Genomic DNA, 26,866 nt, shown 5'->3' on the forward strand with positions numbered 1-26,866 from the left:
GCGCCACGAGTCGGCATTGTCAGGCGGCGGCACTGCGCGGGCCCGAGTGTCTCTTTTGGTCGGTGGGTTTTGTGCGGCGGCGGCGGCCGAAGAGGAGCGCGCGAGGTCGCGGCGGCTCCGTCGGCGGACAGAGGGGAAGCTCGGCAGCGCGAGTGTGAGCGCGGCCGAGCCCGCGGCGCCTTCTCGGCGGGTGGGGACGAGCGGGCCTCGCGGCGTCACCGGCGGCTAGGTGAGCAGCTGGGCCGGCGGCCGGCGGGCGGCGGGCGGCGGGCGGGAGACGCTCGGGGCTTGATGCGCTGTGGCCGCTTTTTGCAGGAGCCGCCGCGCCCCGGCCTAGCATGTCGGAAGCGGGTGAAGAGCAGCTCATGGAGACGACGGGCGCCACCGAGAACGGGCACGAGGCCGCCCCCGAAGGCGAGTCGCCTGCTGGGGCCGGAACTGGAGTGGCAGCGGGCACTGGAGGCGGGAGCGTAGCTCCCCCGGCCGGCAACCAGAACGGCGCCGAGGGCGACCAGATCAACGCCAGCAAGAACGAGGAGGACGCAGGGTAGGTGCGGCCGCGGGCCGACCGGGCGCCGCCTTTGTTCGGGGCCGCCTTTTGTTGGCGCCACGCGGCGGGGGGAGGGGCGGGTGGCCGGGACCTGCTTGGGCCGGCGAGTCAGCCCTCCAGCCGCCCTGCGCGTCGCCACTCGCGCTCGAGTTTGGAGGAGTTTGTTGGGTCGACTTTGGCGCCGCCCCAGGGCCGCTCGCGCAAGGCCGGGGCCGGGCGGCCGGAAGAGGAGTGCGCTGAGACCCGGTGCCGACTGGGTCCAGGCAGTGCGGGGCTGCGTGGGCGGAGTTGGCGCCCGCCGGAGGCCGCGGCCTCCCTTCTCCGCCTCCTGTCGAGGGCGGAGTCATGGTCTGAAGGCGCTCTCAGCACCCGGAAGCCGCGAGTTTGAGAGCGAGTTCTCCGAGGTGGCGGAGACTAGCAGGGATGATATAGCCTTTTGATATGTGGTGGTTTACACAAATTACTTCCAGTTGTGAGTGCCCAGAGCCTGTACCCCTGGCCAGATTGGCTTTCCTTTCCCTCGCGTAGCCTGGGGGTGCAGTCTCCTAAAGCTTTGTTAGGGTTAAGGTTGAGCTTAGGAGGGTCGTGGAGGTTTGTTAACATCTTCAGAAGGTAGAGCCCTCAAGGGTTCAAGGGGTTAGAACTTTGTTTCGGACGGTGGCTTCGTTTATAGTATTTTCAATGAAAATTTTGTCAGGGCTAGTCTTTCCAAAATCTCAGCTTTTTCATAAGGCTTGTTGCCATGTGTCTCACCCTTTTCAGAAAAATGTTCGTTGGTGGCCTGAGCTGGGATACCAGCAAAAAGGACCTAAAGGATTATTTTACCAAATTTGGAGAGGTCGTTGACTGTACAATAAAAATGGATCCCAACACTGGCCGGTCAAGAGGGTTTGGGTTTATCCTCTTCAAAGATTCAGCCAGTGTGGAAAAGGTAAGTAGGGTTACTTTGTATCACTGTTCTAGGAGGTGTTCTGGGCGGACACTGCTGATAGGGCACGATTAGTTTGTTTTGCACATGGATGAATACTTTGGGAAAAGTAGAGGTGAACTGTGTTGTTTTTGAAGGGATTAAAAATACAGATTAAGTGTGGGAGTGAGTATAGGCTGGAGTGGTCCAAGAATACGATAGTGGATATATTATCTTTTTGTGCCTATTCTGGATACTGTAAACACTATTCTTGTGAGGACTAGAGAAGAGTCCAAGGTTGCTATGAGATAAGCCCGTTATTTTAGTCCCATTTTCCAGAAAGCAAATGAAGGCTCAGAATAGGTTACACAGTTAAGAGGAGGGGGAAGTGAGGGTTCCACCCCTAGCCCAGCTCCAGCTGTGCTCTCGATCACCGCTGCTTTACTACTGCAGTTGGGCAGGAAATGGGGCTACAGTACAGCATGGGCAAAATGTGGAGGTGTTGAGAAGTGACTTATAGGGAAAGCAACTGTTTTTGAAGTTTGGGGAAGACTGGGTTGGCAAGTCAGATTGGAGGTAGAGTTTGGAGGGGATGAGACACATTTTGTTTACTTGTATCTTAAGTTTTATATCTCCAACAGAAGGGCTTTGTGCAGGATCATCCCACTGAGAGCTTGATTCCTTTCTGTTGGAACAGGTCCTAGACCAGAAGGAGCACAGGCTGGATGGCCGTGTCATTGACCCCAAAAAGGCCATGGCCATGAAGAAGGACCCAGTAAAGAAAATTTTTGTGGGGGGTCTGAATCCTGAAGCCACTGAGGAGAAGATCAGAGAGTACTTTGGCGAGTTTGGGGAGGTGAGTGTGTGGCCCCAGGAGTTGCCTGCCAGCTGCCCTGGTCTTGGCATCCTTGGCTGGCTGGAGCCCTCCAGTGAGGCCTTTTCATTCTGGCCTTCGTGGGGATTTTTTCTTCTGTCAGTGCCCGGAGGGCCCTGCGGTTGGGGGTACTGGTTCTGAGCTTTGCCTCTGTTTATAGATTGAGGCCATTGAGCTTCCAGTGGATCCAAAGTCGAACAAAAGACGAGGCTTTGTTTTCATCACCTTTAAAGAAGAGGAACCTGTGAAGAAAGTTCTAGAGAAAAAGTTCCACACTATCAGTGGAAGTAAGGTAAGGAATCTCTAGCTCTGCATGCCTGGCCTCTTGCCCACTGGCTTGCCTGTGCAGTTGTGGCTCGGGTCGGGCTACCTCCAAGAGCTTTCAATGTCCGATTGGGACAGATGGTCCCGTCCTTTGAGGCGCTCCTAGGCTGGCAGGACTGACAATAAAAGAATGTGTGGGAGGAAGGGGAGGTTGGGTTGGCTGGCTTCTCTGGGATGGAGCGAGCATGCTGAGTGGGCCTGGCCCTTGGATTCTGGATTTAAAGTTAAGGCATTCTGGATCTAGAGTCTTAAGGTATATAAAGGCCACAGTTACTTTCTTAGAAGACTAGAACTTATGCCATTCACTGATTTCTTTTCTTGGTGAAGTCTTTGCTGCTGTGGACACTGCTGCAGAGCTTTTCTCCTGTCTTATCCTGCCACAACCAAATCTTTATTTGTCTCTATCCCTTTAAGACACTGGTTTTGTCATGCCCACCCCAGCAAGATCCTTCCCAAAGAGCCCCCGAGGGTCCTGGCCCACTTGTACCCAGGGCCAATTTTGCTTTTAAATGAGCACAGTTCTGTGTAGTGAGAGTGCAACTGTTGCCTTTGAACTTGGGTCAGGAGAGGTCAGTTCCTGCTTCAAGTAGTCATTCTCCAGGTGGCTGTTGGGAATTGGGTGTGGCTTAACTCTGGCAGGGTGTGGCAGGCTCTCAGCAGGAGTGGTAGCCTGATAAACGGTTGGCGGGTGTGACTCTTGGAAACCTCAATTTTCAGGCTGGGAATTTGGACAGATTGGATTGGGTCTTTAAGTTTCTTGTAACATGAGATTGGTTCCTAGGGGCCCTTGAGTACAGTGGACAGTGACAGAAAGGCCTTCCCTGTGTGCTGTAATGGGAAGTGGGCAGGAAGAACCTGTAAGGAATCATTAGTCAAACTGTTGGTAGTAGGTCTTGAAATAGTGTATTTAGTTGTATTCAGCATTAATTCCATAGAGTAGAAAACAGATGGCATCACTTGGTAGGGGTTATTTCTCAGTTTATGGGACTGTGCTTATATGGGGGACATCTTACATAAAATTTTTTTAACTGGTCTTAATTGAGGCAGAGTATGTGTTAGAATACTTTTCTTTGAAAAACGCACTTATAATTTAAATGGGAGCAGTGGCAGGTACATGACTTTAACCCCACCCACAGTGGGCAGGTTTTTGAGTGAAGGGGACAGTGACTTGGTCTTGGCTCTGAGGGTACATAGGCTTTGCTTGTTCCAACAACAGACCAATGATTGGGGGAGTATGGGAAGCAGTATGGCCTCCTGGAAATGTGGCTCTGAGCCTCAGTGGCTTTCTTCCTCTGTAAGTTGGAAGTAGGGTCATCACTACAAATTTGAGTGGGATGCTTCATTTCTTCTGTAAAAAAGTGAAATAAAGTCAAAGTTTTATTCTAAGGCCCTTCATTTGGGAAGCCTCTAATCCCCTTGCCCAGTAGGACCAAGGTGGCACCAGGCCTCACATCTGGAGTGTTTTGCTACATTGGACTGGCATTGGCTTAGCTGTCCCTCTTCTGGTTTGACATGGAGCTGCCCCAGGATGGCCACCAGCAGACCTGGGGTTCTATCCATCATCCCTAGTACCTTCTCTGGGGAAAGGTTTGAGCCAGCCAAGGACCTAGTATAAGTTTTGGTCTGTCTGTTTTGGTTATGGTTTGAGAGTTGCTAGTCCACATGTGATTTCTCACCACAGCATAGTTTGTTTTTGAGCAGATGGACCAGGTCTGCCATCTGAATGTTTGTTAGTGGTCTTTGTGCATAGTCCCTGCCCAGAACTTGTCTCAGTGGCTTGACCCCTGTCTTCTTGGCTTTCAGTGTGAAATCAAGGTGGCCCAGCCCAAAGAGGTCTATCAACAGCAGCAGTATGGCTCTGGGGGCCGTGGCAACCGAAACCGAGGGAACCGAGGCAGCGGTGGTGGTGGTGGAAGTGGAGGTGAGTGGACCCCGGATGAAGATGGGTCTGGCTTCCCTGCCTGCATGGAGCTTTGGTGCCTGTCTCCAGGGCTCACTCTGGCCTCTGATGTGGCAGGGTGGGCAGGAACAGGAATGGCTTTCCTGGGTCCAGGCACTGCTGCTGTTGCTGCTGCTGTTGCTGCTGCTGCTTGGAGTGGAAGAGCCCCACCCCTATTTCCCATGCGGCCTGGGGCCCTAGGGCAGCAGGGCATTTGCATCCCACTCTGAGGGGTGAGGGGGCCTGAGGGGTGAGGGGGCCTGCTGGGCTCTGGCTGTCCTGAGTCTGAGTCCTGAGTCATGGTTGGGTGGGCAGAAGGTAGGGCAGGGCTGTGCCAGGCGCTCTACCTCTTTCTATCCCAGGCCCCTCTGACTCCAAAGCCTGAACTCTCCTTTTTAAGGCCAAGCTGCCAGGGAAGGAGGGGGCGATTAGAGTGAGAGTGAGTTCTGCCTCTGTGGCCCTGAGTGAAGTTAGTATTTCATTTTGTCCTGGTCTTTAGCTCTGTAGCTTGGGTTTCAGGTGCCTCTGCAGCTTGGGTCTCAGGTGCCCGGCCCAGGGCCCTGTGTACTAGGACAGCAGCCCCTTGGCTTCTACCTCTGAGTTGCCATAGTAACCCCGCCACCCAAAGGGCAGGATTTCCTCCATCCTAGCTCCTGCGTGCGCTAAATGGTCCATGGGCCCCTGTGCCCTGCTCCCCCCACAGGTCAGAGTCAGAGTTGGAATCAGGGCTACGGCAACTACTGGAACCAGGGCTACGGCTACCAGCAGGGCTACGGGCCCGGCTATGGCGGCTACGACTACTCGCCCTATGGCTATTACGGCTACGGCCCCGGCTACGACTACAGTAAGTAGGAGAGAGGGAGGCCCATCCACTCACCCACCTGGGAGGCAGGACAGACAGTGCAGGGGCCACTGGCAGCAGGGGCTTTGGAGTCGGACAGGCCGGGCTTTGTGGCCTGCCTCAGGGGAGTTCGCTCTGGTGAGGAGTCAAGCGCCTGGCACAGGGGTAAGTAAGTGCTCAGTTAAGCCCAGCTGCTATCATTGTTATTCTTGTCCTTAGGTCAGGGTAGTACGAATTACGGGAAGAGCCAGCGACGTGGCGGCCATCAGAATAACTACAAGCCATACTGAGGCTTCGGCAGGAGTGCCCGACCAACCGCACACGCTTTGTTTGGATATCGAGTGAACACAATTATGTACCAAATTTAACTTGGCATCCTTTCTATGGCCTGTCCCATGTGCATCTTATTTAAAATTTCCCCCCTGGAAATCACTCTCCTGTTTACTATTTCCAGAGCTCTAGTTGTTTTAGGCAGCGTGTGGTGTCTCAGGCCAGAACGGCACTGTGGGCTGATTTTATTCCTGGTCAGACCAGAACCAGATGGGAGGGTCTGCTTCCCACTGCCGCCCTGCAGCCTGGACCTGTGGACCCTGGTTGTAAAGAGGTCTATCTTAGGAAAACCAGTGTCACCTTTTTCACCTTTTAATTTTATATTATTTGTGTCATACATTTCCTGTAATGGAAGTGTTAATTTTACTGTACTTTTTGGTACCTTTTGGGAATCTAATGTATTGTAAGGTATTTTACACGTGTCCTGATTTTGCCACGACCTGGATATTGAAGCTATCCAAGCTTTTGAAATAAAAATGTAAAAACCCCCAAGCCTGGGTGCGTGTGGGATATGCTGAGAGGGGTGGGGCTGTATGCTCCAGAGCTTTCTGAGCTCGTAGCCTGCCACCACATTACCCTCTTAGTTTCCTTTGATGATTTCGGGCTTGAGCTCCTTTAAAGGAAGGACATGGCCCAGAGATTAAGGCAGCTGTTCATTGGGGTGAAGGTGGTACACTGGAGGAGTCACAGGGCAGTGAGATTCTGGGGTACCCTGGAATACTGGTGGAAATGAGACTGTCCTACAGACAAGGGTACCCCCCTCCTGGCTGGCATGTAACACCCTGCTCTGATAGTGGATTGGGGCACCTCGAGTCTGATGGCAGCAACAAGCTGGGGTGCTAAGTGAACAAAGCCTGGTAATGGGTGTTTGTTCTCTGCCCCCTAGAAAACCTGCTTCTGCCCTCTTGCCTCAGGGGTCAAACACTTAAGTATTTTGGAGATTTTCTCTGTGGGTGGAGAGAGCCCAGGGGCAGCCAAAGCTGCCTCCCAGGGTTGAAACTAACCTATGAGAAGGGGACATCTCTTGGATTGGAATAAACATATTTATCAAAAAGGTTTGGGTTGCTGGAGTGAAGGAGCCACTGCTAACATTAAGGAACCTAGTTGTGGCCCACTCACCTGGGGGCAAGGAAAGTACTGCTTCAGGGCTGGGGCCTCAGAGTCTCACAGCTTCTCACTTTCTCTTCCATGTCTGGAAAAAAACCGGAGACTGGTAACCTCAGGTGAAGGCCGAAGGCCCCTACTTGCCACCCTTTACCATGTATATGGGTCACTAGCCACAGGGTCAGTAACAATTACCCTAAAGAACAAAGCCAACCCTCAGGTTTCCTAAGACTCAGGCTCAATTGGAGGCCCCTCTGTACAGTTCTGGGTCCAGTCGGCCTCCCTGCCTCCAGAGGTCCTATGTCACCTCCAGTTATGTCCACGAGGGGTTGGCCCTCAGCTTCAGAGCCCTGGAGCCAGTAGTGAAAAAGCTTAGATGTGAGGACAGAGAAGGGCTGCTCTGACTTCTACCAGAAGACAGGACTTTGCCTACTTTGGGTCCCCACTAAGCTCTGATGGCACAGCACATCCTCTGCATTCAGCATCCAATTCTCAATAATTACAGATTTCTAGTAGTGGGTTGAGGGGAGATCTTGGGCTGGCTTCAATGGTCCTAGGTGATTGGGAATGTGCAGAGGAATTTCATTTTGTGTTCTTGTCAGACCTGGGTGTAAATCTCATTTCAGCTACTCAGCATCTGTTGGTGACCTTAGCCTCAAGCACAAAAGCTGTGCTCATTCCACAGTGGCCTTTGGGCTGGCCCTGCTCCCTTGCCCCGCACCCCTTGGTGCTCCCTGCCCGGGTTGGTGGGTGGATCAGCTCCCACCTGCCCAGGCACAGGCAGGAATGGGGAGCTCTGGACCAATAGGACCCCCTCTCCTTCAGCTACTTGCTCCATATTGGATTCTAGGGATGTGGTCAGCTGTTCTTGGGCTTCAGGCTCACCTGTCAGGATGGCATCCAGCTTTGCCACCACCTGTTGTGCATTGTCCAAGCTGAAGCACATTGGGGGCTTAAACTTCAGGATGTTCCTCCCGGGGCCGTCAGTGCTCAGTAGAATGTAGTTGTCCTTCAGCCTGTAGAACGGGACATATGTTACAGGGCCCTGCTGCCCCCCAGCCTTTTAGGCCTGCCTCCACCTTGTGGCCAGGCCTCCAGCCACACTGCTCTTGGACCATCCCACTAGACCATCCCACAGACCATCCCACTAGAACACAGCACTGGCTCCCTGCCTGCTAAACTGCCCGTCCTTTGTGGCCCGGCATCAATGGCCCGTCTGGGTGCCCTGTACCTGGCCCTGAGCTTGCTGCCTCCCAGAAGCAGGGGCCTTGTATCACCCGTTCCTGCAGTTCTATTTTAAGTATGATTTGTGTGATGTGTGTGGTTTATTTTCTACACATATGGGAAATGTCTAACATTACACGGCATAGTGACCTAGCTTTAGTCACTTCCCTGCTCCCTGCACACAGATAACCTTTCAGTCCTAGACAGGGCTGTTGGTTTTAACTTCCAGTTCTTTTTAGGAAGATGACTATCCTCAATATTCTCATTTACCTAAGAATCATTTTTACTATTCCACATTTACACACCCTAGGAAGGTATTTTGGACACAGAGAGAGGGTCTGGTGGGAATGTATTTACACTCTGACCCCCCAACTCCCATTCTTTTTTATTTTGTTTGTTATTTCAAAGTCTGCCAGGAGCCTGGGTGTCCACAGTCTGCCTTCTAGCTCCCATCCTGTTCTTCCTGGCATGACTAGAAGGAACAGGTCAAGACTTCAAATCCAGCTCTGTCACCTAGCAGGGTGACTACCTGCCCCGAGTTTCTGACTCCTTCCCTAGAGACCATGCTGGGTTCCTGAGTCTGGGGAGGCTCCCTAGGGAAAGGGATGGGTGAGTTGGCAGAGTGCCTGACCAGCAGGGAGAAGGCAGGGATTGCACAGCTACTTAGGAGGAGTCAGTCTCAAAAAATCTCATGGAGGGAAAGATTTACACCACTTTGTACTGTTTATGTGAATTCCAAACGGTGCACACTTTACAATCTGAATAAGGACACACATCAAACACTAGAAGGGTTTTCTGCAGTGGGGTAAGAGGGCAAGAGTGGGGAATGGAGAGGGAATAAACAGGAAGGGGAGGGGTCCTAGGCTCAGGCCCTGCCTGGGTTCAAATGAAAGAACCTGTGATGTGGGGCTGGGATTCCTGAGATGCTGATCCGTCCAGACACACCCCACCCGATGAGCAGGGGTCCTGTCCATCCCCCAACCTGTTGTCTGGGAGCCCAGAGTCTGGTTCTGCCATAGTCCTTGGTATAGCCCTGGAAAGGCCACTTCCTTTGGGCAGGCAGGGTCTGAAGCCCCCGGAGCTCTGGTGTTCTTGCTCAGGCTGAACCCTTTGCTGCCAGGCACTTTCTTGAACTTTCTCTCTCTGTGGACCTCATTCGGGCGGATGGATGGATCAGATTGGCCACCCCTTCCCACCTCAGAGGCCCTGATGCCACCTTCAGTTCATCCTCTGTAGGCCCAGAGTGCCTGGGAGGACAGGAGAAGCAAGAATGAGGCGCCTGCTCCATTGGGCCCTCCACAGGGCAAAGGCAACTTATTTCAAGAAAAAGTACCTGGACACCAAGTAGGCAGCCTCTTCGGTTGCTGGCGTCCTTGTGGCCTCATCTTTAATCAGATCCACACCAATGAAGAGCCCGACACCCCTGCAGCAGAAGGTGACATCTCAGAAGGCCAGTACTGAGGGACTAAGGGCCTGGCATGTGTCCTCTGCTTGGGCCTCTGCCAAATCTCATCGAAAAGTCCACCAGGGCTTGTACTTCTGCCTGGGGAGGCCAAGGGCCACAGGTACCCTCAGAGGGGTCAAACAGGTCTGAGAAATAACTGCAAAGGGAGGGTCCCTGGTGTGGACAGAGGAAAGGTTAGGGGTCAGAGCAATTTAACCCTGGCTTTCCCTCCCTAGAAGTGCCATTGCCCAGTGCTTCAGTTCTTTCCCTGAGGAGAAAAACCCCTCTATTCTAGCTGGGTAGGAGACAAACGATGCCAAGCCCCTGGCAGGTGCCTGGTTAGTGGGTAGTGACTGCTGCCCTGAGACTCACCTGATGTCCCCGATGATGGGATGTTTGGCTTTCTGCTGCCGCAGGAGTTCCATCAGGAAGCTGCCCACATGGGCGGCGTGGGCCTGCAGCTGCTCCTTCTCCAAGACATCCAGGACAGCCAGCCCCACGGCGCAGGACACCGGGTTGCCCCCAAACTGAGCCAGAGGACAGGGGGCATGTCAGATGCCCAGGAGAGCTGCCCTCAAATCCCAAGGGCAGTGAGAAAAACTATCACTAGCAGATCTACTTTACATAAAATAGTAATGCTATTTAGGCTGAAATGAATGAAGAAATAAAGGAACACTGGTAAAGACACAAGTAGGTTGAACGCAAAGGGTGCCGAAGATATACCATGCAAACAATAATCAAGAGGGCTGGTGTGGTTGTACTAATGACACATGAAACTTGAAAATTAAAATTGTTATTAGCAACATAAACATAATGATAAAAGAGTCAACCTATCAAAAGGATATAACCATTACAAACATGTATGCATTGAACAAAGTCCCAACATATATAAAACAAAAATTGATAGAAAGGAGGTATACAAGATTCAATAATACTTGGAGAGTTCGATCTCATTTTCAATAATAGAACAATTAGAAGATCAACAAGAAAATAGAAGACTTGAATAACACTATAAATAAACTGGACCTAACATACAGAATAATTTTTCCCTGAGATCAGGAACAAGACAAGATGTTGTGTTGGAGGTTCTAGCCAATTAGCCAAGAAAAAGAAAAGGCATTCGGAATGGCCAGGAAAAAGTAAACTATCTTTATTCACAGATGCTATGCTTTTGTACACAGAAAACTATAAAAAATCCATAAAAAAACTATTAGAGTTTAGTAAATTGCATTCAGTGAGGTTGCACAATACAAGACCAATGTCCAAAAATCAATTGTATTTCTATACACTAGCAATGAAGAATCTGAAAATGAAATTAAGAAAATTCCATTTACAAAAGCATGAAAAAGAGTAAACTAGGAATAAATTCAACACAATTAGTTCAGGACTTAAATGAAAATCATAAATATCACTGAATCAAATAAAAGACCTACGTAACAGGACAAATGCTATGTTCATGGATTAGAAGGCTTAATATTGTTAAGATGGCAATACTCACCATGTTGATCTGTGGATTTGATGCAGTTCCTATCAAAATCCAAACTGCCATTTTGTAAAAAATGACAAGCTGATCTTGAAAATTCATATTGAAATGCAGAGGACCCAGAATAGCCAAAATAGTGTTCATACATTTCCTAATTTCAAAACATACTACAAAGTATAATAGCCTAGACGGTGTGCAACTGTCAGAAGGACAGATATTCGATCAATGGAGTAGAACTGAGAGTCCAGAAATAAACCTATAAAACGCATACATTTATGGTCAATTGATTCTTGTCAAGGGTGCCAAGACTATTCTATGAATAAGAATAGTCTTTTCAGCAATGGTGTTGGGACGACTGGGTATTTACACACAAGAGTCAAGTTACCCCCTATCACTTGCCATAGGCAAAAAATTAGCTCAAAATGGACCAAAGACTTAAAGGTAAGAACTAAAACAATAAGACTCTTAGAAGAAAACAAAGGTGAAGTCTTATGACCTTTGATTAGGCAACGGTTTGTTAGAAATGACTTCAAAGCACAAGCAACCAAAAAGAAAATAAATTGGACTTAACCGAAATTAAAAACTTTTGTGCTTCAAGGGATACTACCTATTGAATGTGAAAGAAAACTCAGATAATGGGAGAAAATATTTACAAATCATACGTCTAATAAGGATGTAGTATCTAGGATATATCAAGAACTCTTATAACACAACAGAAAAAGACAAGTAACCCAATTAAAAAATGGGCACAGGATGTGACTGGACCTTTTACAAACAGTACATATAAATATATGGTCAATAACCATATGAAAAGATACTTGACATCACTAGCTATAGAGGAAATGCAAATCACAGTGAGATACCACTTAACACTCACTAGGATAGCTATAATAAAACAGAAAGTAACAAATGATGATGAGGATATGGAGAAACTCATACATTGCTGTGGGCAAGTAAACTGCTACAGCTGCTTGGGAAAGTGTTATTCTTCAAAAAGTTAATCCTAGAGTTGTAATGTGACCCAGCAATCCCACTCATAGGTATACACTCAACAGAACTGAAAACATATGTCTATACAAAGACCTTTAGGTGAATGTTCATTGCAGCATTATTCATAACAGCCAAGACAAGGCAACAATCCAAATGCTCAATAACTGAAGAAAGGATCCATGAAATGTGGCAGAGACACAATGGGATACTATTCATCTGTAAAAACGAATGAAGCACTGATTCATGCACTAACATGGATAAACCTTGAAAACATTATGGCCAATGCCACAAGCCAGACATGAAAGGTCACATGTTGTCTAATTCCATTTATATGAAATGTCAAAAAGAGGCAAATCCATAAAGACAAAAAGAAGGTTAGGGAGTCAGGATTCATAGAGAGAAGGCAATGGAGAGTGACTGCTAATGGGTATGGAGTGATAAAAATATTCTGGAATTAAGATAGTGGTAATGGTAGCACAATTTGGGGAATATCCTAAAAGTCCCTGATTTGTACTTAATTTGAAATTGAATTTGTATATGAAAGAGTAAATTTGATAGTATGTGAATTATATCCGAACTAAAAAAGAATCAGTGACTTCAGCTTTTTCAACAGCAACACTGCATGCAAAGTAAAAATGGAAAATATTTTAAAAGTATTTAAGGAAAATAACTAGGACCTAGATTTTATATTTAGCTAAAATATTTAAACATGTGGGCTTGATAAAAATATTCTTAGGCACACAAGACTTCAAAAGGTTGCAATATAAAGTCTTGCATTGAAAATAATTTGGGATTAAATACTTCTAATACAGATACTTAAGTAAAATAGGAAAGGTTAAAAGAGAAAAATAAATTGAACTAAATTGTTTATAAGCCTAACTTTATCAAGTTATGTTAAATTTAAATTGTCTAAAGTCATTTTAAAATTAAATTTTAATTGATTTGGACAAAAAGCCAAATTCTAGATATATGAGGGTTAAAAGAAACAACTAAAGCACGACCACACACGAAGGCTGAAAGTAGGAGGGTAGAAAAGTATGTCAAGTAAATGATAACCGAAAGAAAGCTGGAGTAACTTTATAATATCAGGTAAAGTAAAATTTAAGATCAAAATCATTATTAGGAATGGAAAAAAGATCATTCCATATGATATAAGATTCAAGTCCTGGAAAACTGGACAGTCACATGCTAAAGAATGAAATTGAATCACTATTTTACACCATACAGCAAAATTAACTTTAACACTTGAACATAAGACCTGAGACCACAAAACTCGTAGGTGAAAATATAGGTGGTAAGCTCTCTGACGTTGGTTTTGTCAATAATTTTTTGGATTTGATACCAAAAGCAAAGGCAACAACAACAAAAACAAACAAGTGGGACTACATCAAACTAAATGCTTCTGCACAGCAAAGGAAACCAACAACAAAATGAAAAGGCAATCGACCAAATAGAAGAAAATATTTGCAAATCATATATGTGATAAAGACATAATGTCCAAAATACATAAAGAATTCATACAACTGAATAGCAAAAAACATACAATATGATTAAAAAACAGAGCGTCTGAACAGACATTTTTCCAAAGAAGACATACAGATGGCCAACAGACAAAATGCTCAACATCACTAATCATCAGGGAAATGCAAATTAAAACCACAGTGAGATATCACCTCGCACCTGTTAGGATGACCAGCACCAAAAGAGAAGAGATAACAATTGGCGAGGATGTGGAAAAAAGGAACCCTCGTGCCAAGTTGGTGGGAATATAGATTGGCACAGACACTATGGAAAACTAGAACTACCCTATGACCCAATAATTCCACTTCTGGGTATTTATATGAAGGAAATGATACCACTATCTCAAAGAAATGTCTGCAACCCATGTTCACTGCATCATTGTTTACAATAGCCAAGACATAGGAGGAACCTAAGTGTCTGTTGATGGGTAAATGGATAAAGAAATTGTGGTGTATGTGTGCGCACACACGCACGCACACATGCATGCATACGTGTGCACCCCAGAACGCTGCCATTTGTGACAACATGCTCTCATACCTTGTGGGCATTATGCTGACTGAAACAGAGAAAGAAAAATGCTTTATGATCTCACATATATGTGGAATCTTAACCTCTCAAACAAACAAGAAAAAGAGTGAACTCTCAGATAAAAGAGAACAGATTTGGTGGTTGCCAGAGGGCAAAATGGGTGAAGTGGTCAAAAGGTACAAACTTCCAGTTATAAAATAAATCAGTCCTGGGATGTAATGTACAGCATGGTGACTATAGTTAATAACACCATACTGTATATTTGAAAGCTTTTAAGAGAGTAGTTCTTAAAAGTTCTCTTTGCAAGAAAAAAAATTCTACCTGTGTGGTAACAGATGTTAACTAGACTTAACTGTGGTGATCATTTTGCACGTTATGCTGTAAAGTGGAAACTAATGATGTTATGGCGATTAAACCTCAATTTAAAAATAAAGAGTTGATTCCTAATGAACACGTAGAAATAAAAAATATGTATTTAATAATCTCAAAATGTATGAAGCAAAAATTGATAAAAGTTTATCAGTTTTCCATCATATTTTGAGATTTCAATACACAATTCTCAATTACTAGTAGGTTAAGTAGAAAAAAAAAAATTCAGCAGGAAGATTCAAACAACATAATTAGAAAGTGTGACCTAAGAAAGATTTAGAGTTCTGCAAACATTTAGAGAAAACACATTTTTCTCAATGACATGGTGAACAATCAAGTACCAGATCACCAACACATTTTACAGAATAAGTATTAAAAGAGGAAGTATCACAGAAGATGTGATTTTGACCTCAGTGTTGTTAGTTAGGCATTTATAACAAAAAAGACTTGAAACTCCTAGAGTTGAATGATAATGCTGTGGTTCTCAAACTTTTGGCCTTGAAATCCCTTCTGAGAATCCTATTCTCAAAAATTATTGAAGAACCCCAAAAGCTTTTGTTATGTGCATTATATCTATTAATATTTACTGTACAGAAATTGAAACTGAGAAATTTGAAAAATATTAATTTTAAGTATGCCATTTAAAAATAATTTAAAAACCAGTGCATGTTATCATAACATACATTTGTGAAAATAACTATAGTTACACAAAAATTTAGTAAGAAGTGGCCATGTTTGTATATGTTTACAAATCTCCTAAACGTCTGGCCTAACAGAAAACAGTGGGATTCTCGTGTCTTCAGCATTCGATCTGTTATGGTATCAGGTAGCCTCTAGAACAGCTCATTGTATAACTGTGAGAGGGTGAGAGTGAAAAAAGCAAATAACATGTTATTATTATTGAAGCAGATTTTACTTTGCAGACCTCTGAAAGGTCTTAGAGATCCTTGGGGTCTGGATCACATTTTTGAGAATTTCTGCAATACTGGAATAATATATATTAAAATTTGTGGGATACAAAGTAAAAGTTGTGCTTTGAGGGAAATTTATAGGCTTAAATATTTATATTAATAGAGAAAACAGTTAAGTATTCATCTTAAGGAATTATAAAGGAACAACAGAACTCCAAAGAAAGCAGAAAGAAAGAAGACTTGGAGAAACGATATTGTAAATGAAAAGGGATCATAATTATAAAGATTAAAATGATATTAAGAAAGTATTAACAATTATCATAGATCAACGATTTTGAACACTTAGATGAAAGAGAAAAACTCCTAGGAAAATATAAATCACTAGAACTCAAGAAGAAATAAAAAGCTTCAAGAGTCCTATATAACTAAAGTCCTTTGTGCGTGTGTGTGTTTATCTGTGTATGTATACACACACACACAAATGTGCACACATACAGAAATACAAACTCCCACAAACAAATAAGAAAAGCACTGGTAACTCAATCAAAAAGTGGAAAAAAGAATTAACAGGTATTTCACGGAAGATGAAACACATGGCCAATAAACATATGAAGAGATATTTCACGTAACTTTTTTTTTTTTTTTTTTAAGGCAAGGCAACCCTTGGTTGATCTCACAGGTTGCAAGGACCTTGTCAGCTTACGTTCCCTTATTTTTTAAATTTTTTATGCGTATAGCACTTGGTCCTAGGTGGTCTTCCATCCAAGTACTAACCAGGCCCAACCCTGCTTAGCTTCTGAGATAAGACGGGTCACATAATTTGAAATCAGGAATGGCATATCAAGACCATTCCTTGATTTACCCCTCACGTGACTGGCAAAAATTAAAATGCTTCTGAAGAAGATGGAGACCTACAGAATCTCTTGTACCTACTGGTGAGGTGTTACCTTTGTGACCTACTTTGGAAAACAGATGTCATTGTCTCTTAACATGGAGGTGAATGGTGACCCAGCAATTCCACTCTCAGGTGTATCCTAAGAAGAACTCTAACATGTGCCTAAGAAGGACTTATAAAAATGGTTCATAGCTGCATTGTTCATAACAAGAAAAACCATAGGAGCAGCTGCAAAGCACATCGACAGGAATGGACAAGTCAAATGGTAAGTTTAGACAATGGGATATCATAAAGTAGTCAAAGCAAATAAACTCCAGTGACAGACAATGTGGGTGATTCTTAGTAATATAATGTCAAGTGACGAAACTAATTCCCAAAGACTACACATAGCACGATACACTTATAAAGCTAAAAAACAACTAGGGTAACTAAGGAATGTGGGATTCAGAGTGATGGCTACCCGGGCTGGCGGAGGCGGGGACTGGGGGCAACCATTCGGATAGATGCAGGTCGCTGTCAAGGTCCTAACTTTTATTTGGGATGATGGTTTCTTAAATGCCTGGATTATTAATAAAAGCTATGCCGGAACAGAGGATGGGTCTTTTATGAACCAGGGATGACATAATCTAACCATGTGAACTCCAAGTAAGACAAAGAAATGAAAACCATGTTCCCGCTCCACTGGGTTGTGTCCTTCACCTGACGTGACATATTCCTTCCTCCCGAGAAGGCCAATTCTTTCTCACCCCCCACGTCTGCACCAGGCCTCCCCCGCCCCTCCCGCACCTCTCCTCCACCCTCCCTTCCTGCGTCTCTTGTGCTTTCCTGGCCCTGTGAACACCCAGCTTCCATTAAGCCCTTCTCCGCATCATTGTCATCAGGCATCTATGAGCCCGTCTGCCCCCGAAGGTGAATGTGTCCAGGACACAGGACAGAGGCTCTTTTTATGTGTTGCCTGGGCAGAGGGAGTTATCTGAAAGCACCAGTCCTCGCCGTTAACCACCTTCTCTGTCAAATCTCAACCACCTTACCAAACCTTGACATGTTTCAGGTCCCACTTCAAACTGACTCCTTTTTGGGAAGTCACAGTGAGTTCTTCTTCCGCTTAACTCTCTGGCCCTCCCTGTTCATCCCTGTGGCCCATGCCTCAATTTGGGCCTTCTCCTCTGTTGCCTGGACCAGTTGCCTACCACTACTCTTTTCTCCACACTGATCGCCAGAGATCTTTCTGAAGTGTATTTCAGATTCATCTCTCTGACTAAAACCCTTTCATGGTTCCTACTCTGCCCTAAGGATCAGCCTAGACTGCTCAGCTCTTTACAATGGGAACTCTGGTGACCACCATGCCCCCACCCACTATACACCTGTGCTCTTGGAGCCACCAAACATGCTGTGTCTTCTCCTGCACCCCAAGGCTCCACCTCATTTATGGAAAGCTCTGGGCCCCGCAGTCCAAGGCCAGGGAGCCATGCCCCCCTCTAAGCTCCTACTGCAGAGTGTGCTAATCGTAGACCATCTATCACCCAGACAGACAGCTGCTCATGTTCCTTAACCAGCCCTCAGCACAGGGCCTTCCAGAGGGTAGGGGACTTCTGCCAGAAGGGAGAGGGCCTCCCGTATTCTCTGCATTTTATGAGGCATTATCTCTTGAAACAGCTTTTAGATTGATAATAATTTTTAAAGAGATTTTATTTTTTTTCCTCTGACCTACTATATCAGCCTCCTGCCCACCCTGACAGCATCTTAGAAGTCTCCATGATGGCACAGTGCCAGGCCTGTGGCCTTTGCTCATTAAAGACAAGCAGGCTGTCTAGGGCCTTCCAGAACCCACGGTGCTCCCTGGCCCTGGAGCCTCCACTCACCGTGTTGAAGTACTCGATGCCAGTGCCTTCAAATGCCCTTGCCACAGCTTGGGTTGTGGCCACGCAGGCTACAGGGTGGCCGTTGCCAATGGACTTGCCCATGGTGACAATGTCAGGGACAAAGTCTTTCCCCTGCAGCTGGAAGGCCCAGAAGTGCTTGCCTACTCGGCCAAAGCCCACTTGAATCTCATCTGCGACAAAGACCCCTCCGGCCCTGCGGATGTACCTGGGGCAGAGGACAGACAGCTGATGGGGGGCTGTGGTGAGAGGAATCAGAGCAGGAGCTGGGAGGTCTGGGAACTCTGAATCCTGGCTTGGTCAACGGTGAGGGAGGGCCTTAGGCAGATGGCTGGCCTTTGAGGGGCCACTATTTCTTCAGGAATTTGAAAAATCTGGCAAACAGGTGAGGCTGATGCTGGAATTTGGAAGAAAGGTTTGGAAACCCCATCACAGCCCTGGCCTCCTTGGGGCAGCCCCTCCACCTACTCACTCTGCCACTTCTGGGAAGAATCCAGCAGGAGGAATGACCTGCCCTCCTACGCTGGGCAGAGACTCAGCAAAGAACGCAGCAATCTGTGGACAAAATGGGAACGCTGCTGAGAGGTGCTAAGCGGCAGGCTAAGAGAACCATGCTAATGCTGGCCCCAAGCAGGATGAGTGACTGTCATCGCTGCATCCCCCACTTTGGGCTCCACATTACATCTGAGGGTCCTTAACTCAGTTTTCTTTCAGGCTTCCAACCAGCTCTTACGACGTGTATGCTTCCAGACCCCTGTACTAAGCACATCCCAGATGAAATCCACTGGTGTCTCCTCCATTAGCCTGTTCCTTCCCTGACGCTATGTGGTGCCTCCCATCGCTCCCACCTAGGGCAGAAATCTGGCCCCACTCCTGGTCCAGCTTCTCCTCCATCCATCGGGTACCACGGCCTGACCACCCTACGTCGTCTCTGCACCCATTCCCTCGCCCTGACTTGGACAGGTCTGCCTCCATGTACACCTGCCAGTTCTTGCCTTGGCCTCCTGCAGGTATCTTTGGACTGGCTGCCTCTTCTAACACACCCTCCACTGTCAGCAGTGACACCAAATCCAGACACTGAGCTTGTCAGTGTCTCATTTAAAACCCTTGAATGACCCCTTTTGCTTACAGCAGTGACTTCCAAACTGTATTCTGCCTTGGAGCTCCTCAGAAGCTACTGCCATGATGGGGGAAAGGCCAGCGGGGTGGAAAACTGTTTCTACCCATTTTGCCACCAGAGCAACCTCTTCTGGTTTTACATTAGTGGGTGTAGAGCATCTGAAACACATAGGCCAGGCTTTCCAGATATGGCTCTGCCAACCTTCCTGGCCTCGTTGCCTGCCTGTCTTTGCCGTATATCCTGAGTGTGGCTGTCACTACTTCACTGAGGCCTCCCAGACAGCCCTCACACCAATTGCTAACCGCCGCCCGTCTGTCACCATGGCTACTGCTCTTCCAGAATGTGACACATCGTTCCTGTCTCTGCTACACTGCTCTGGGTTGGGTCTCCCCCTTGCTCACTTGCCCTTGGGCTGGCCTCATTCAAGTGCACCCCTGGTCTTATTACCCTCCCTATTAGACCCGTCTGAAGGTTTGCCATGCCTCTGGCATATGGTCTTCCCGCCTCTGCAAGCTCATCTCCTGCCCACTCAGCCTGGCCCCCTACTCTAGTGGCCCCTCACCTCCATGCAGGCCACCCCATTTAGGATGCCTTTCGTCCTCTATGCCCCGCCCCACCCCACCCTGAAGCTACTCCCACCCACATTATGTTACTACAACCAGGCAGCACCTGCTCCAAAGACCCTCCCCACCCCCACACCGGTCCAGCCTGGGCCCTGGAACTCTTGAGTACCTAGGACACATCTCTAAACTCTGCTGAACACTTCCCCCCTTCCCCGCCCTAGGTTCCCAAAGGTGGGCCCTGGTTCTGAGTTTCTCAGGGTTCTCAGTCTCTAGCACCAGCTGGCAACAGAGGAAGTGACGTTCACTGTTCGCTGGACCCGCATGGATGTGGTTACCTTCCTGCCCTGCTCCCGTGCGCTGCTGACCACACGTTTCAGCTCGTTGGCATAGGCCTCAGCTGGACTGGGGTGGTCCTCCCGGTAGGGGCCCCGGTAGGTGTCTGGGAGAGGCGCCTATGGGGAGTGACAGCGCCGTGTCATCCAGGCTGGGGGTGGCACCGACCTGTTGCCCCCTGTGCTGTGCATACCACATGGACCCACTCCTTCTGGCCATCCAGGTTCCGGAACTTGTAGGGGCTGATGTCGATCAGGGAGCTCAGGTGACCGTGATAAGCACTGGAGAGAAGAGATGGTGGGCTGAGGCTCGGCTGGCACGTGTCTTGGGCCTGGTCTTGACAACTGTCTACCCATCTCAGGAGACACGCAGGGAAGACCAATTTTTCTGCCACAGCCCCTGAGTCCTTGGGCCAGGGACGAGCATGGGCCGTGGAGTCAGCAAGACTTCCTACAAGGCCGCTCATTAGCTGTGAGCTGATTGTTAGCACCCCTGAGGTCAGCCCCATCCTCTGTGAAGTGGGGGCTTTTCCCCAGGACGTAATGAGTCTGCAGTGTGCTACGACTCTAGTCCTGGGCCTGGTGCAGCAGATCTCAGTACACAGGAGCCGCTGTTGGAAGCTTTGATTCCTCAAATGTGGGACCAACTCTCACTCCCTCCTAAAGCTTTTTCTGCTCCCCAGAAGCTGCCCTCCCAGAAGAGAGATCCTGGGGAAAGAGCCCCCTGGTGTGTGAGGTATCTCTGTAGCCATGGCCCCTCATCCTTCCTGCCCCAGGCATCCAGAGTCAGAGCCTCATCGATCCTCAGGTAGCAGTGAGCCCGGGCTTCTGGGAAGAGCACTTACTGGTCTAATACCACCACGTCCCAGTGTCCTGTGTACTGGCGGGCCAGCCTCAGGGCTAGGTCATTGGCTTCCGACCTACAACAGAAATGGTGGGCACTTCTCAGACAGCTGTCCAAGGGCTTTCCCTCCTGGAGACCTGCTTCCTACAGAGAAACCTGAGGAAAGGAGGAGCCCTGCCAGCAGCGAGAAGATTCTCAGGACACCATTTACTAGTCATTTGGTAAAAATTTATCAAATGTCTTCCGTGTACTAGGAGCTGGGGGTGAAAATAGTAAAACAGACAGGCCCTGACCCTTCTGGAACTTACATTCTAGTATGTGCCATGTAAGCCAGAAAAATAAAGAAAGGAAGGGTAATCATTTTCATGAGCACCCCAGGAGAACCAGATGGGGCCCTATTTTAGAAGAGGGGGTGTTATGGGCTGAACTGTGTCCCACAAAGCTCATATCTTGAAGCCCTAACCTCCAGTTTCCAAGGTTATGGCTGTCTTTGGAGACAGTGCCTTTAAAGGGGCGGTTAAGTTAAAACGAGGCCATCAGGATAGGCCTTCATCCAACCTGAGTAGCATCCTTATAAGAGAGGAAATTTGGACACAGAAAGGCCACATGAAGACAGTAAAAAGGTGGCTGTCTGCAAACCAAGGAGAGAGGCCTCAAAGAAACCAAACCTGCTGGCATCTTGATCTTGGATCTGGCCAAGAAGTGTGAGAAAACAAATGTCTGTTGTTTAGGCCTCCCCATCAGTGCTATTCTGTTATGGCAGCCTGAGCTAAGACAGGGGGTCCGGGAAGGAATCTAAGAGGAGGCAATACTGGCGCTGAGTCCTCAGGGGGAAGTTTCCAAGCACAGTGAGTAGCATGCACGGAGGCCTTGTGAAGGAAAAGAGCTCGGGGTACTCAGGGACTAAGAGAGGGCAAGGAGGGTGAGGGGCCGTGTGGGAGCGGAAGTGGGGAGGGGTGCAGGGCTATATATACTCTTGGGGCCTTGGAAGGGGCTGGGGCTTCTTCTCAGTGCCATGCTAAGCTTCTGAAGAGTTTTAATCAGAGAATGACTCAGCTATCATGAGAGGCATCTCTGGCTATGTGTGTCTAATGGAGAAGAAAATTAAAGTGGAAGTGAGGCAACCAAGAAGGAAGACACACAGGTGAGCCCAGGTGGTGGCCATGGAGATGAAGGGAGGTAGATGGAGTGAGAGGATGTCCTGGAGACAGGTGAGGCAGGACTGGGAGGAAGGTTTCTGCCTTGAGCAGAGATGCTGATGGGACTGCCATTTACAGTGTGAGACCGGGCAGCAGCGGTGGAGAGGGAGATGCCTTACTGGGAATGTCTGGGGTAGGAGTGGCCAGGGCCACAGTCCCACACCAGGTGTTAGCAGAAGACAATCAACTCCCGACTGTTGTCTGGACATGTGAAGTTGGAGGTGTTCAGGAAGCAAAGTGGCCGGTTAGAACCAGAAGGCTGGTCCACATGGGAGGCATCTGGGCTTGAGACACAAATTTGGGAGCCACCAGCACATGGGTGATATGTAGTACCATGGCAGCGGATGAGCTCAAGCAGGAAGAAGGCTCGGAGAGGACCAACCTTGACGAATAGAGGAGGAGGGATTGGCAAAGGAAACAGAGGAGGAGCTGCCAGAGGCTAGCAGAAAACCAGGGTTGCGTGGTGCCCTGGAGCATTTCCAGAGAGGGTGGTAAGTGCAGAGTGAGCCAAGGGCAGCAAAGAAACCACTGGATTTGGCAACACAGAAGTCCCTGGAATCCACTGAGCAAATATGGTGGGATAAGCCAACAAATGCCCCTCCCTCCACTGCCAAAGAGGTTCCCACTCCTGGGCATGGCTTTCACTCTCCCAAGAGAGGCTCCAGTCCCGGCTTCCGCCCCTATGAGGATGACCCTAGGCAAGCTAGTTCCTTTCTTTGAACTGCTGTTTCCTTATCTGTAAAATGAAGATGTAAATCCTACTTCCTAGATATGAATGTGTGTGGGGGGGACTGATGAGCGTACTACATCAATGGTGATGATAATGACAATAATAATTACTATATTCTAAATGCCACAACCTGCCATTTGTTGGGATGTTCTCTCCCAGGATGCTGGCCTGGTTCTGTGTACATGTCATCACCTGCCATTTCTGTCTTCGCTACCACTCCTTGTGTGAAATGCCATCACCTGTTACCTGGCCACTGAAATGGCACCTAATGGTGTCCATTCTTGCTCTTCCCCAGCCCTGATGACATCACTTGCCTAATTAAAATCCTCTGATGACTTCCTGATGCTCTTAGCAAAGAAACAGATTCTTCGCTTGGCTGATAAGACCAAGAAGAAGGCCATGCCTTTTTCCCCACCGTCCACTCGTGCCCTCTCCCCTCCCTTACTGGCCGCCTTTTAGTTCCTCAGGTGTGCCCGGGAACCACCACCCCTCCTGCTGCAGGCCTCTGCACAGGCTGTTCTGTGTGGTGACCAACTTTGACAGGAACATTTACGATGGAGTGGGCAGTAGCCTTCCTTCCTCCTCGTCTGCTTATCTCCTCGTCGGCTCTTAGTCCAGTATTACCTCTTCGGGGAAGCCTTCCCTGACCCTCTCCGAGCAGGCCAGGCTACTCCCCACCCCCTACTGCTTCTATGCCTCACTATACCCTGTACTTCTCCTCCAGATAATGACCTCTCTTCAAAATTTTGTGTTTCCTTGAAGATTCATTTGATGCTTTGTTCCTTACTGAGCAAGTGGAGGAAAGGAATTTGGACTGCAGCCCCCAGCACTATGCCTGTGCCCTCCTAAGGCAGAAATAAAGGAACCCATCACCTTGTAAATCCCAACAAGGATCCTGGAAGGGAGGTAATGGCATCCCCTCCTAAGAGACCAGGAAACTGGGTAGGTTAGAGGAAGCACCAGGGTCTAGAGCCAAGAAACCCAGGCCCTACACAGAGAGGGCCACCTTTCCCCCAGTCCATACTTGGTGGGCTACACTAGGGTGCGCACACATGAGCACTTTCCTTCGCTGTCATCTCACTCTCTTGCTGGGGGTGGCCGCAATGCACTTACCCAGAATTCAGGAAATAAAAAACACAGAGCTTCTCTGGCAGGGTTTCGGAAAGCCTCTGTGCATAATCCACGATGTTGTCATGCAGGTACCGGCTGTTGGTGTTGAGCACCTGGTTCTGTTCATGTGCCGCTTGGATGACAAGAGGGTGGCAGTGTCCGACTGGAAGAGGGCCACCTCCATCACACAGCCAGCCCCGCTTGGCTGATCCCACCGGGCCTCCCCCAGTGTCAACCCGGCCAGAGAAGATGCAGTTATGGAGGGAGATTTGGAGAGGAAAGAGGGAATTCTGAAGACAGTGTCGGGGTGGGAGACAGAGATGCCAGTTCTGGAATGTGAGACCTAGAAAGGATTCCCTGAGACTCTGCAGAAACCCTATCTAGAAACCCGTGTCTTTGGTGGGGGATGGTCTGGGGTGTGGAGGGGGTTGGGGTGGACCTCACCAGTCAGTGGGGGCTGGGGGTAATGACTGCCAACTGCCAGAGGTTATGCTAGCAGCAAATACATGTTGGCAGCTCCCCAGGTACCAGGTGTGCTCAAAGCAAATTACATGAATTAACTCACTGAATTCTCTGAAACACTTCGAGGTCGGTACCTGGTATCATTACATCTCTTTTGCAGATGAGCAAACTAGGGCACAGAGCATTAAGCAACTTGCCCAAGATTTTAAGTTAACAAGTGGAGAACAGGGTATGAACCCAGACTAGAGCTCCTGCTTTTAGTTTTCACTTTACTAACCTCCAAGGTGCCTGCTGAGTCAGACTCACTTTCCCTTCATCAGTCCTAGCAGCTCCAATTGGATAACCAAATTCCTACTTTAGTTTCCTTTCCTAGGACCTGAGACGGTCACTGGGGCTGAATCTCTGCCATGACCCTCAGTACCTGGCCAGGACCCTGCTGTGTTGCTGGTCATGGCTGGGCTGACTACTGCTCTCTGTGCTTGCCATCACCTGCTCTGTGACTCCAGCCAGGTTTAACACAAATCCCACTTGGAAACTTCTAGGGCTACACCAGAAAGCCTGGGCCTCCTCTGTTCAGCTCGACCCAAGCTCTCCACTCAGCACCTCAGGCCTACCCTTGGACCAAGTTCACAGCCACAGCCTCCTTCCCTGGCCTGGGGGATGGTACTGACCGTGAGCCACATTGTTGATGCAATCGATGTATTCTGCCCCCTGTTCATCATACACGTACTGCCCTTGGCCCCGAACAATCTTAATAGGATCCTCGGGAAAAAAGAGTCTGCAGGAAGAGCTGTGGAGACAGGCAAGGGGTGGACAGCCATGTCTGCAGCCCTGAAGGGAGAAGTCCACCCTTCACAGGCCTCCCCACCCCTTCCAGTTTCTCAAAAGGATAAAAGCTTGAAAGGCACGGTATTGCTTCCCTGCCTCTAGTTCCCTCACTCCATGGGGGACTGACTGGAAAGAAGAGGGACTAAGTTGCTAAACTAAATTTCTTTAGTCATTTGAAGGCTATGTGGTCTCATTCATTTCTGCATGTGCTCACATCAGTCCCTTGAATCCCAGGAAAAGGTGGCTGCCCCAGACCCACAGGGCTACCTAAGGCAGTTTTTATTTGCTGGGATGGGTGTGAGGGAGGGCACTCCCATTAGGTGGCTGGCTCGCGGCCCTCAATGGTTCTTGCCAGCCAATTGACCTTGCTGCCCTGCTGGCTGCTAACCCCATGCTCAAGCCCCTGGTTGCCTCGCGCCCCATGTCCCAATAAGAGACCCTCACACAGGTCTAGGGTAGAAGTTCTCTAGGGCTGCTTGTAAAATGACTCCCCACCCCCACCCTCCGTCTGAACTTTAGTCCCTTGCTGGGTCACTCTCAGTCCAGGCCAGGTCCTGCTTAGGGCCGCCCATGGGCGCGGTCTTCCCGGGTGCCATGCAAAAGCTATCTCTGGGGGAAAAGGCTGCCAAGAGCCCGGTAGTGACTGCAGTTGGGCTGGCGGGGACGGCGGGAGGGGGAAGCAGCTGCCCAGACCCGCTGCACAGGACTGAGGCTCCAGACACAGACAGCTAGGGCAGGGCGAGGACGGGCGGAACTGGGGTCAGCGGGCTCCGCGCCGTCCAAGCGTGCGTCGTGCGTGCGCGTCGCCCACACCGCCTTCTTGGTACCTGAGCAGCCGTCGCCTCCGAGCCAATGTCTCGGCCTTCCCGCGCGGATTCGCAGCCATGGCGCCTGGCAGCAATCCACGGAGATGAGCGCAGAGGCGCCGCGGCCCCGCCCCGCGCCCGAGGCCCCGCCCCGCGCCCGAGGCCCCGCCCCGCCCCCAAGGCCCCTTCTTGTTACATGTTTGTTAGTAAATTCATTCCTCGAACGAACCTAGCGGGCTTCCTATCGATTTCCCTCTACCGGAAAGGTTTCCAGGCGAGCCCGTTGCGGCTCCCACACCTGAGCAGGACTCTGAGCTCCGGCAGGACTTGCCCGAGTCCTCAGGCTTAGTCTCTGAGTGGCCTTCCTGGTGCATAAAATGCGGCGCGCCCTCCTGCGTGTTCACTGAGACTCCAGGCCGGATGAGCAGGAGCTGTATCTGCACTAAGGGAGTCTTAAAGTGTTTAGGCAGGAGGAGAGTTGGGAGGCCTCCTGAGCCTCGTAGTAAGTACGTGGCCAGGAAACCCTGGCCAAGAACTGGGAAGGGCTTTGCTCTCAGACACACACAGCAAGTGTGCCGCACAGGCTGGACTCCAGCTCAGGTCTGCTTGACTCCCATTCTAGGAAGTGACAGGAAAACGCCCCCAAGGGGCTGGGAAGCTGGGATAGTAGAGACAGGACCCCTCCTGGTGTGGTACTGGGACTTTCTGCCTCTTTGAACTCTAGAACATGCCTGGAATTACAGCCTCTGCTTTGCTCC

The 26,866-nt window shown here is 48.9% G+C and overlaps 2 protein-coding genes across 6 annotated transcripts; one reads left to right on the forward strand and one right to left on the reverse strand.

Moving 5' to 3' along the window:
- Window positions 1–6,257, forward strand: HNRNPAB (heterogeneous nuclear ribonucleoprotein A/B). 2 transcript variants are annotated; one of them, XM_016158364.2, is made up of 8 exons: window positions 1–229; window positions 316–547; window positions 1,313–1,481; window positions 2,155–2,313; window positions 2,492–2,623; window positions 4,459–4,576; window positions 5,298–5,438; window positions 5,655–6,257. In XM_016158364.2, exons 2-8 carry the CDS (start codon window positions 339–341, stop codon window positions 5,723–5,725), a joined length of 999 nt encoding a protein of 332 aa, XP_016013850.1. In that variant the 5' UTR covers window positions 1–229; window positions 316–338; the 3' UTR covers window positions 5,726–6,257. The 2 variants fall into 2 exon arrangements, with proteins under 2 accessions (XP_016013850.1, XP_016013851.1); XM_016158365.2 differs by lacking the exon at window positions 5,298–5,438 and having other exon boundaries at window positions 15–229.
- Window positions 3,534–26,229, reverse strand: PHYKPL (5-phosphohydroxy-L-lysine phospho-lyase). 4 transcript variants are annotated; one of them, XM_016158363.2, is made up of 13 exons: window positions 26,130–26,229; window positions 25,146–25,264; window positions 24,016–24,175; window positions 20,975–21,049; window positions 20,324–20,411; window positions 20,133–20,249; window positions 18,587–18,669; window positions 18,097–18,322; window positions 9,910–10,064; window positions 9,427–9,516; window positions 7,755–7,885; window positions 6,885–6,957; window positions 3,534–4,003 (listed from the first exon to the last, which is right to left on the reverse strand). In XM_016158363.2, the coding sequence occupies exons 1-12, from the start codon at window positions 26,186–26,188 to the stop codon at window positions 6,908–6,910; spliced, it is 1,353 nt and encodes a 450-aa protein (XP_016013849.2). In that variant the 5' UTR covers window positions 26,189–26,229; the 3' UTR covers window positions 3,534–4,003; window positions 6,885–6,907. The 4 variants fall into 4 exon arrangements, with proteins under 4 accessions (XP_016013849.2, XP_036080366.1, XP_016013846.2 ...); XM_036224473.1 differs by having other exon boundaries at window positions 24,016–24,302; XM_016158360.2 differs by lacking the exon at window positions 26,130–26,229 and having other exon boundaries at window positions 24,016–24,302; window positions 25,146–26,107.
- Between the last annotated feature and the right edge of the window lie 637 nt (window positions 26,230–26,866).

Source organism: Rousettus aegyptiacus, unplaced genomic scaffold (genome assembly GCF_014176215.1).
Source record: "Rousettus aegyptiacus isolate mRouAeg1 unplaced genomic scaffold, mRouAeg1.p scaffold_m13_p_7, whole genome shotgun sequence".
Lineage (NCBI taxonomy): Eukaryota > Metazoa > Chordata > Mammalia > Chiroptera > Pteropodidae > Rousettus > Rousettus aegyptiacus.